General features: G+C 44.1%; 1 protein-coding gene and 1 pseudogene across 1 annotated transcript; both read left to right on the forward strand.

Annotated features, from left to right (window-relative positions):
- Window positions 1-1,059: 1,059 nt before the first annotated feature.
- LOC136494043 (receptor-like serine/threonine-protein kinase SD1-8) lies at window positions 1,060-4,183 on the forward strand (annotated as a pseudogene).
- Window positions 4,184-7,524: 3,341 nt separating this feature from the next.
- LOC136494050 (uncharacterized protein At2g23090-like) lies at window positions 7,525-9,662 on the forward strand. Its single transcript, XM_066490193.1, has 3 exons — window positions 7,525-7,750; window positions 7,874-7,914; window positions 9,242-9,662. The coding sequence occupies exons 1-3, from the start codon at window positions 7,678-7,680 to the stop codon at window positions 9,359-9,361; spliced, it is 234 nt and encodes a 77-aa protein (XP_066346290.1). The 5' UTR covers window positions 7,525-7,677; the 3' UTR covers window positions 9,362-9,662.
- Window positions 9,663-11,863: the final 2,201 nt, after the last annotated feature.

Below are 11,863 nucleotides of genomic sequence, written 5' to 3' on the forward strand. Positions count from 1 at the left end.
TGGTCTTGGGCCCCCTAGCTCCATGGGCCCCTGGCGGTTGCCCGCCCACCCCCTAGAGCCGGGCCTGGGTATATAAATAGTGGTTGCAACATCAAGCTTGAATCCAAACGTCGAGATCACATCATCAAGAAGATGCAACAGAGTAGGATGTAACCTAAGATGTTGACGATAGCACTACAACCCAGTGATGAGGAATGTTGACAGAACCTTAAACCTATAGAGCAGCACGCATGTGTGAACATTATAGGAGGATGAAATAATCCGGTGCACTAGGCCTAAACCTCGTGGCTCAAGGTTGCCTCTAGTAGGCATCAAGAAAGACATATTTCTTGGTTCTTCTTCTGAGTGAGTTGCAGCGATACTGCCATTGTATCTGTTTTAGCAAGAAACACATTTGACATGAGCGATTGGTGGCGTACGTATATACTAAAAGAATTTATCAACTTATTATGAAAAAACTGTAGTATCCAATACAATAGGTATTTTTTCAATGTCACAATGGATAAAAAAAAGATCACAAATACTTATGGCCCTGTTCGCTTTTATTATAATCCGTACCATGGGCCACGCCCAGATGGCCAGAAACCAGAAGCACTGAAGCAGGGAGGCCCAGAAGATAGTTGAAAAAAGAGAGGGAGAAATCCATGTGTTTTTTTTTTTCTAAAATGTTGTATAGCATTTCTGTTTAGCAAACAGTCCACAAAACCTGTCTAACGTCGATTGAAATATTAAACATAGAAATAGTCTGAACTCTTATATCTAGTCCATGGCGCGTCTATTTTTTTTAAAAAATATTGCTGCCGGCGTAACTGAGGCGCTGACTCGCAGTAAGTTGTTTGGCCTGGAGCAATAACGTGTATGGTTGCATGACGTTGTTGTGATTATTTGTTATCCATTCAAGTATGAAGCGAGATTTCTTCTCCCAGATCGTCAAATTAAACGCACGCTTCATTACTGCTCGTAGACCAAGGCCAAAGGAAGATAAGTGTGATAACTTCAGATTTTCTTGCTGATCCCTGCTCAGAAAGCTTTTCAGACTTGGCCTAACGCCATACCCGGATGGATTATTGCTCACCTATCACCTACACTGCGGCCGGCCTTCTCCTTCTCCTGCTGGCGCCATGTCCATGTGCATCCGACGACAGGATCGTCCCCGGCAAGCCCGCTCTCCCCTGGTGCCACCATCGTATCGGAGGACGGCAGCTTCGCCTTGGGCTTCTTCTCCCCTACCAACGACTCAACTCCGGCCAAGCTGTACCTCGGCATATGGTACAACGACGACATCCCCGAGCTCACCGTGGTGTGGGTCGCCAACAAAGAAACCCCTCTCACGAACAGCACGTCCCCTCCACCAACGCTGTCCCTGGCGGCCGACACCTCGGACCTCGCCTTGTCCGGCGCCGACGGCCGCGCTGTCTGGACAACGAACGTCACCGGTGGTGTCGTCCCAGGCAGCCCTGCAGCATCGCCAGCTGCGGCGGCCAGTGGCCTCGCCGCGGTGCTCCTTTACAACGGCGACCTCGTCATCAGGTCGCCCAACGGCACCACCTTGTGACAGAGCTTCGAGCACCCCGCGGACACGCTGCTCCCTGGCATGAAGATCCGGATCAAGTACAGGACGCGGAGCGGCGAGCAGCTGGTGTCGTGGAAGGGTCCCGGCGACCCTCGCCGAGGAGCTTCACGTTCGGCGCGGACCCTGACAGGGTCATCCAGCTCTTCCTCTGGCAGACTGGCAGTGGAACGGGACCGGGAACGGGACGCGTCGTCGTCCCGTGATGCGGAGCGCCCCCTGGACGGGGTACATGGTCGGTGGCAGTACCAGGCCAACACCAGCCTCGTCTACGTGGTGTTCGTCAGCACCGAGGAACAGATGTACCTGACCTACACCCTCTCCGACGTCGCGCCGCACACGGCACACCAGGTACGTGCTGACCTACTCCGGCGAGTACCAGCTCCAGAGCTGGAACAGGAGCAGCATGGCGTGGGCCGTCCTCGGGGTGTGGCGGCCACCGACCGGCTCGTCGTCGTGCAGCAGCCGCTACGGCCACTGCGGGCCCAACGGCTACTGCGACAACACCGAGGCCGTCCTGACGTGCAGGTGCCTCGACGGCTTCGAGCCGGTGAGCGCGGGAGAGTGGAGCGCCGGCACCTTCTCGCGGGGCTGCCGCCGGAAGGACGACGCGCCACGGTGCGGCGACGGGTTCCTGGCCCTGGCCGGGATGAAGTCGCCCGACGAGTTCGTGTGCGTCGGCAACAGGACCATGGAGGAGTGAGCCGCCGAGTGCAGCCGGAACTGCTCCGATCCTGCGTGGCGTACGCTTACGCCAATCTGCGGCTCAGCAGCAGCAGCACCGCCGCGTCGGCGGGGGACGTGACGAGGTGCCTGGTGTGGGCCGGGGAGCTCATCGACACGGCGAAGATGGGTGACGCCATCGGCAGCGACACCCTCTATCTCCGGACTGCTGGCTTGCGTGCTGGTGCGTTTTGTTTTGTGAGCTCTGCTGCATGTGTTCTCCATAGACTGAAGATTGCATAAATGGAACTTGCATGGACTCTGCACAGGTCAAAGGGCAAAGACCAATGCACTGAAGATTGCACTGCCTACGGTTCTGACGAGCAGTATTCTACTGATCGTGGGCATTTCACTCGCAAAGTTCAAAGGTACTGGACAACTCAACTCTTCACGTTTCTCTTCAGGAGAATATCACTGGCCACACAAAAAAAAAATGGATGCAGGTAAAACAGGAAATAGGAAAAGGAGCAAGAAGCTAATTTTGGGTGGTATGGGTACATCTGATGAACTTGGAGAAATAAACTCCGCCCAAGAGTTTGTGTTACCCTTTGTCAGATTTGATGATATTGTGGCAGCAACGCACAATTTCTCTCATGCATATAAGATAGGACAGGGAGGTTTCGGCAAAGTTTATATGGCAACTCTTTCATTTGGTAGTAGTTTCCTCTATTGATTTTAGAGCTGCATGACAGATGACAAACTGCTAGGTTTGATTAATATTTTCTGAAGGGAACACTTGGTGGTCAGGAAGTTGCTATCAAAAGGTTAAGCAAGGAACCGAGGAATTTAGAAATGAAGTTATTCTCATAACCAAATTGCATCACAGAAATCTAGTTCGACTTCTAGGATGCAGTGTTGAGGGTGATGAAAAGATCTTGATTTATGAGTATCTGCCCAACAAAAGCTCAGATGCTACCCTCTTTGGCATGTTCTTGTGACACTGAACTACTAACAACATCTAAAAAAACTTAAATATATATTTATTTTCCCTTTTATTTTCTTCTATATGTAGATAACTCAAGAAAAATGTTGCTAGATTGGCCAACATGATTTAGCATAATCAAAGGAGTTGCAAGAGGACTTCTTTACCTCCATCATGATTCGAGATTGACCATAATTCATAGAGATCTCAAAGCCGCCAATGTTTTACTAGATGCAGAGATGAGACCCAAGATAGCAGACTTTGGGATGGCGAGGATCTTTAGTGATTACCAGATAAAAGCAAATACCAAACGTGTTGTCCCAAAATAGTGAGTAGCAATTCTTATGTAATTACCAAACTAATAATTAATTCGAATGCATGAAATAATTTCTACTACTAAATGGTCAAGCAGTGGTTACATGGCTCCTGAATATGCAATGGAAGGCATTTTCTCTATCAAGACTGATGTCTATAGCTTTGGTGTGCTAATCTTGGAGGTTGTAACTGGTACAAGGAGAAGCTCCATGAATCACACCATGGGTTTTCCAAACCTTATAGCCTATGCGAGTATATGTCTTTTGACAAGTTGTGAACTAAAATCTTTGTCTAGTCACTATAAACATATAAGAATTACCACAATCAAAATGGTTCTTTGGTGGTTTCAGGCATGGAGCATGTGGACAGAGGGGAACACAAAAGATTTGGTAGATTCATCTATTATGGATTCTTGTCTGCTAGATGAAGTTTTGCTTTGTAGTCATATAGCACTCTTGTGTGTTCAAGAAAACCCAGATGACAGACCAATAATATCATCTGTTGTGTACGCTTTGGACAATGGAAGCACTACCCTTCCACCCCCCAATCAGCCAGCATACTTTGGACACAGGAGCAATGAAATAGACCAGCTAAAGGATGATATTCAGAACTCCATAGGTAGTTTTACTCTTACAAACATAGAGGGAAGGTAAAATAATTTTCTTTGTTCTTTTATGTATCCGATTTATACTGTGAAGAGAAACTCTTCACAAAGGTTCATGTATCTAATGGTTTAGTATATTCCATAAAACTTGATATTTTGTAAATTGCTTCATCTTTCTTAAGGTTGATTTAAATTCTATGGTAAATATATTCTTTTAATTTTACAAAACCCTTGCACATTCTTCCCTTAAAAACAGCTATAGGCCTCTCCTTGGAAATCCCTAAATCATGTGTTTGCTTTAGCACAACTTCTTGTGATTGCTCCTTGGGGTTTAGGCTACCATCTTGGCATGTTTTTAATTTTGAGATAAAGTGGGATGGGTTATGTTAGGTCCATCCTTGCGTTAGAAATGGGATGGTCCTATTTCATGCTAGATTGAATCCCATTTTTTGTTTAATAGGAAGGATTTTATGGGATGGAATGATCATGTCTCTCGTTTGAATGAAGAGGTGGACATAGAACAGATGCATATGATTACCTCCTCACAAATTTGATGAGGTTACCTCATATTTTGTACTTTCCTATCAATGTATATATAAATAATTTCCCCTGTATTCCCTTCTTTTAAACCCAAAAATTAGACTTCGTTGCCCTAGTAGATCTACTTGCAAAGATGAAAGTGGATCTGCGCCCATGCTGGCTACACCAAGGGCATCATGGCTCGGTTGAGATCAAGATAGGGCTACTAGCTTCACAAGAGGTATGTGGTGCCATGGTGCAACCAGTGGACACTACCATAGAAACATTTTAGAAGACGACCTCTCTAGTTAACAGAGGTGAGTACATCTAGAGACCGCTTTAGGGGGCACATCTAGAGACCACCTAAGTAAATGGCCAGATAACCTCTAGACAAATGTCTGCCTCTGAAAATGATTTACAGAAGACGTTCGCCTTTTAAAATCATCGATTAACATAGACAGTCGCATTGGGGTGCCCGTCTCGTCTCTAAAAATTGTTATTAATAGAGCATTCTAAGCGTCCGTCTCTAAAAATTGATTAAGAGACGGGCATTTTAAGATGCATGTCTCTATAAATAGTTGCATACAAAAATAATTCATAACTTTTCCATAAGGGCTTGAATGAAGATAAACTTTATATCAGAATTGTAGCTCTTGACGTGATCTACAATTTTTTAGTTCAGAATTTTTTTATTTGAAACAATTTAGAGTCCTAAAATATTGTTTTAAGTTTATAGATTTTAAAATTTAAATTTTTCATACAACCTTGGATGTTGGCATGGTCTACAGCAAGCTGTAGTTCACAATACAGTCTACAACTTTGTAGTTAAAAAGTTTCTGATTTGAAGTCGTTTAGAGTCTTAAATATGTGTTTTAAGTTCATAGATTTTGACATTTAAAATTTAAAATTTCTAAACAACCTTGAATGTTCATGTAGTTAATACTAAAGTTGTAGTGACCGACCTGGTCTACATGTTTTCTATTGATAAGTTTTTAATTTGAAGTTGTTTAATGTCCTAAATATTTGTTTTATACTCACATATTTTAAGATTCAAACTTTTGATTTTTTTTTCAAACAATCTCAGATGGAGACACATCATATTCCAAAGTCGCAGTGCTTGACAAGATTTAAAATTTTGTAGCTGAAACTTTTTCATTTGAGTACGTTTAGTAGTCAAAATATTAAATACAAGTTTCTAAAATACTTATAAAAAGAGATAATTCTATATATACTCACAAGTGAGTATCTGGTGCATTGGGAGTGCAGGCGAGAATCATTCTACAAAATACATCCTATAAAATACGGCCTCTAGAAATACATTCTATAAAATACCGCCTCTAAAAATGCATTCTATAAAATATAACCCATGCTATGTTGGTACAAAATCTGAATAGGTAGGACCGCTACTTCTTCTAAATTGTTGCTATAAAAGTGGCCAAATGGTGCACCACCTTCAATTGTAAGAGTGATCATGACCATGGATTGTTCATGCAAATGAAGCCGTGTAATGTGGATATAAAAAATTGGATCGTGTGCACAGACTGAAAAAGGTTATGTTTATGTGAATAGGTGTGTGCATCTTACTTTGACCTCCATTGATGCCGGTAACAATTATGAACATGTGCACATACAAACCAAAAGATTAAGCATGTTTTGATCTCCTCATCTAAACTTTAGAGCTCTGAACTTTAGAGCTAAAGCTCCAAACAAGTGGTCTAAAGTTAGCTCTAAACTTTAAGCCACCTCACATTAGAGTTTTAAATCTCAAAAGTGAGCTAAAGTGCTCTAAAGCTTTTAGATCTCTAAAAGAATTAGGAGAGGGAATCCAAATAGGCCCTAAGTGGGATCAGCCCTCGTCTTGTACTAAGATGCAATTATGAAATATTGAATATTTATTTGCTATTGATTTAACTTTAAATAGTTTGATACTGGTTCGATGTTCCGCTGAATAATAATTGCAAGTGTTAAGTTATATGCTGAATGATACGCCATTTTGATTTCTAATATAAGATCACACATTATTTTCTATGTTCAACTCTACATGCAAACTCATTATTATTGTCCTGACTTTATTCAACTATGCATGCAAATGTCTAATACTTTCTTCGTTTATTCAAATGTCTATTACTTTCTTCATTTCTAATATTCAACTTTGATGGTGCCATCGAGTTTTCCCCGACATGGTTCATCCTATTGATGGGCTATTTGTTAGGCTGCTATGTTATACCTCATTGAAGTGTTTTGTTTGTAGCATGAGCCAGTCATGCGGCCGGGTTTGCAATGCATCACTTTCAATTCTATGAGCTATGATTTAGATGTATGCTATGTTTGGAAAGCTCTAATCTTATGTGTACAAATCACATCGTATGTCTTCTAGTTTGTTTCTAGAGCTTCAAATGTGATATGTGAAGATCATATCGTATGCTACAAATATTTCATGTATTTTATTTAAAATATGTTCAAATATTTGAATGCTAAAAAATAAGAGAAAGTAGATATGAATGTGTTGAAATATTTGAATTTTATGGAATTATAACATGAATATACGAGTTTTGAATGGTACAAATGTTTGAATTCTACAACTCTAATATGTGCTAATATAAATTTTTGAAATAAGATAACCCCTTTGTGTAATAATGCCTAAGAGAAGAGACATGATTTGTATTTCTTAGCGCAAATAAAAGATTTTATCTTTAAAATCTATTTGGTGCACAAATCTTGAAACAAAATCTTGTGGCTAAAAGATGCCTCTTGGGCTACCATCTCCCCGTAGGCCCGTACTGTACATAATAATTCCTCGCGGCTGGATGGACGGCGGAGATCTCCTCATGAGTGCCTTTCCGGCACGGCTTTTCCAATCCCGTTGGGCGGCTCCGCGTCGGCCACAGATCCATCGGAGAGATCTGCCATCCCCCTCGCCTCCCGTGAACCACAAACCTAACGCGGAGCGTCGCGGGCCGGCCGCCGGGCGAAACAGGGCGAGGTGAGCGTAGCTGCCATCGATCGTCGCCGGATCCATCCACCATGGGCGGTGGCAACGGCCAGAAGTCCAAGATGGCCCGCGAGCGCAACTTGGAGAAGAACAAGGCGGCCAAGGGTGCGCCCCTCCTCTTTCTACACCATGTCCCTTCCGGTTCTCCGATATTGTTTGTGTTTTCTTCGTGCGATTGCTCTGGGAGGATGCTCCGATCTGATGGATCTGCGTGTTTCCGCTGTGCAGGGAGCCAGCTCGAGACCAACAAGAAGGCCATGAGCATCCAGGTACCCTGTCTAGATCCGTGTCTTTGCTCTTGCGTTTTGATATCTTTTGGTGGGAATTCCTTGATGACCGGTAGGGCATGTTGTGCTTATAGAATAGTCTGCTGGATTAGTGACTGTAGCTGTAATTTAGATTGGAGTTTCTTTTCCACGGTTAGGATCAGTTGTGAAATTTTACGTGGGGGATGCCATGAACGATGTAAGTTTACATAGTGCTATGTGGCTATTAGTTTGTACCACTCGAATTGGAGGCTGAAAATAAGATAAGCTCTATCTTTATAGTATATGGCAAAGAACATAACCAAGTCATAATGTCATCCTTTCCCTTAATGGGGCTTCTCAGATCAGCCAAGCAGGCAACACCGTTTGTGTGTCTAGTTTTAGTTACGGTCCAATCTTAGGGCATGTTTGTATACCATGGGCTAATTTTTAGCTCAAATTAGCCGCAGTGCATCCAAAGATGAGGGCTAATAGGTGGGCTAATTTTTTATCCAAGTCTTAGAACTAGTTGTTATCTAACTAGCTAGCCAACCATAGCTAATTTGAGCTAATTTGTAGCCCCAACTACTAACTAGCCATGTGTATCCAAACAGACCCCTTGTGTTTGTTCACTGGGTACCAATCCAGCGGTTGGCTTAGCTTATAGTGCTTACTGCCTTGTTGACAAATATGCTTATTTATTATTTATTTATTTATTATGTTGATTGATGGAAACAGTTGTCTGTAGCGAAATTTGGCTTCAGAAATGGCACTATTGTACTAATCCCAACTATTGCCCATGAAAAACAACTTAAGTCCATTTGGTTTGTCTGTGCAAACTGTTCTACATCAGGCACTAGATTCCTATCCAATGCTTGGAATTGGAATTTGAACTCAACCTGGACTGTGCTCTGCCCTGAACTGTTTGATGCTTTGAATCTATTTGGAGCTTCAACTTATTCACAGTGTTATGGAGATCCCTAAACTCTCAAATTATGGATGAGTCTAAATTTTGTTTAAGTGTGCCACTTGAGGTCCAAAATCTCATTAATTCATATGTACTTGCTTACACATGACGTGTCTGGCATATTTAACTGGTTTAAGTCACATTTGGGCCTAGATATGCATTGACATTAGATGGCACCATGGAACACTGTTTAGCACCAGTAGTTCCATTCAAGCTGTATCAGTTTCTTTGTTAGAGTTCACGTTTAATAGAGGAGTTCAAAATTTCTAGATGTACTCAAACTGAAGTAATTCTGCAAGTTTTTAGTCTCGGTTGCATATTTTCACAAGCTGACGTCTGAAGTGTTTTACTGATGCTGATTCGTTTTGGCCAACGTGAACACAGTGCAAAGTATGCATGCAAACATTCATGTGTACCACGACTGAAGTGAAGTGCCGGGAGCATGCCGAGGCTAAGCATCCAAAGACAGACGTGTACCAGTGCTTCCCCCATCTGAAGAAGTGAAAAGCCCGAACTAGCAACCAGTGCCGTGGTCATGGAGTCGAGGAAATGTGTCTGTTAGCCATGCGGTTTGCTCACAATCAGTACAGGAGGTCAGGAGCTTTCCCTGTGCCGAGGGTGTTCATGTCTGCCGTCAATCATGCGTCCTGTCCTATGTTAACCTATACATAAGAAAGTGATGTGGTGTCCACTTCCAGTGAAACCTATTGTCTGCTGTTAAAACCTGGTTGGTTTCAGAACGATGATTTTCATGTGCAAACAGATTACTGGTCCGTGAGAATTGTGCCAGTTTGCATGTTCTTCATATGTGCTTCCTGCTCAGCGCAAGAATCCCTTTGCACGTGTGTTATGATGTCAGTTATTTACTTTTTTCCAAGTAGCTTATTAGTGCATAATTGTGTAATAGTAACTTTTCGTATAGCTGTAATGTCGAGCAGGTCGACTAGCGTTTCTAATCTCAGTGCGCTTGAGTCAGTTGAGAACTTGTGCCCATATGCGGTTCGCGAATTTGTGCTGCTACGTGTGAACTAAGGTCGAGACGTTCGAGCTAGAGAAAAAAATGTCTTCCAAAAGTTTTTAATTAGGATAGATCTCCACATATTATTGTCATCTTCTAGTCAAATTTGAAAAAGCGGTTTCACGACGATACGTGCATTTATTTCGGGAACTGAGGAAAGTGTCGATTGGATTATCAAACACCCCGCCAAATGGGCCTCGTTCGGCTGGTACGAAGTGTGTTCAATTTTTTTTTCAGCCGGAACAGTGTTTTTTTCTCACAATATTTTAGCTAGAACAGTGTTTTTCAGTCACTTTCAGCCAAGTTTCAGACCAGCGAACGGGGCCATGGTGTGGTTGCTCCGAGCTTCTAGACGCTGCTGGCACAGGGAGCGAACAAGCACCTAACGCGTCAGGCTCGGAAGCACACCAGTAGTGGTCCTGCACCGCCGGCTGCTTCCCACGCGTATTCTATGTGCAACACCTGATTTACTTTTGAAACATCTAGATGCAACAGTTGCAACTTACAAAAGAAGACAGATAAAACACTTGAAACAAGCGTCTGAAACACTTACGAAAACTCCTAAAAAACATTTGAAAACAATTGCAAATATATGCAACATCTAGATAAAACACTTGCAAACATACGTATGAAACACCTGAAACATATGCTTGCAACATGCATATAATGCAACATCTAGATCTTTATTTGCCACATCCAGACAAAACACTTGCAACATTCATAAGGAACAGATGAAATATTTGAAACATACACTTGAAATAAACGTGTATAACCATTACAACATGTGCAATATCCCGAACATCAATATACAACACTTGCAACATACCATGAAAATATCTGAAACACTTGAAATATACTATTGCAACATGCGCTTTCAACGTAGCACCTGCTTGCTGCTCGGACGAATGGAGGCTCATCGACGCGGAGCTCGACGCCGGCATGGAGCTCGAAGCCATGGAGTGGCGCGGAGGTCGCCGGTGTGGAGCTCGTCGGCGGCATGAACCTCAGCAGTGGCAGGGGCAAGCAGATGGAGCACGACCGCGACGGGAGGCGCGAGTCCGGGAGCAAGCTAGCCAGCGCCTAGCGCGTTGGGCTCGCTGTGCGAGGCGCGCGTCCACGAGGGCGCGAGCTAGGATGCTGCTCGCGGGCGACGCGGACGGAGGCGGTGTGGGTGAGTGCGGGATCCGTCTGGACGAACGGACGCCCTATACGGAGCGTTTAGGATCGCCAAGAGGTGTGTGCCCAGGTGATCCTGCAGCCTTATACAGCCCAGTAGTTGAGAGTGTAAGGAAAATGGACCCTAGCCCATTTACTTTGGATTTTGGTGTTTGATGACCAACACAACCAAATAGGACTAATGAATTTGCAAGTGTTTGTTTTGTAGTCCAACAGGGTGCAAGACGTGACTTGGATGAAGGCGACGTGATGATCCGATGATCAACACCTTAAGCAAGACTTTAGGAGCACAAGAAAAGACCCAAGATATCAAACAAAGTCCAAGCATGAAGATAGGAACCAAGCCGTATGCAAGATCGCGAAGAAATGAGCTCGCAGAGGCGACCGGACGCTGGACCAGACGCTGGACCGGTGGCTCGGCAGACAGGTGACCGGACGCTGGCGGCAACCGACCGGACGCAGGACAGCAGCGTTCGATCGATTATAGTAAGGTTCCAGAGCGGCACATCTGCGACCGGACGCGTCCGGTGGTAGGCGACCGGACGCTGGCCAACGTCCGATCAGCATATTGCTGGCTCAACGGTCGGGACGACCGGACACGTCCGGTCAGGACGATTCAGCGTCTGGTCAGTAGCAGTTTCGCGGGAATTCGACCCCAACAGCTACTTTCTTAGTGAGGCTTATAAATACAACCCCAACCGGCTATTTGAGGCGTGTGGAGCTGAGGAAACATACCAAGGGTGTTGATACACCATTTTAGTGATCTCCACTTGCATAGTGCTTAGTGATTCATCAGGTGATTGGCGTAGGTG

The sequence above is a fragment of the Miscanthus floridulus genome, chromosome 1 (genome assembly GCF_019320115.1).
Source record: "Miscanthus floridulus cultivar M001 chromosome 1, ASM1932011v1, whole genome shotgun sequence".
Lineage (NCBI taxonomy): Eukaryota > Viridiplantae > Streptophyta > Magnoliopsida > Poales > Poaceae > Miscanthus > Miscanthus floridulus.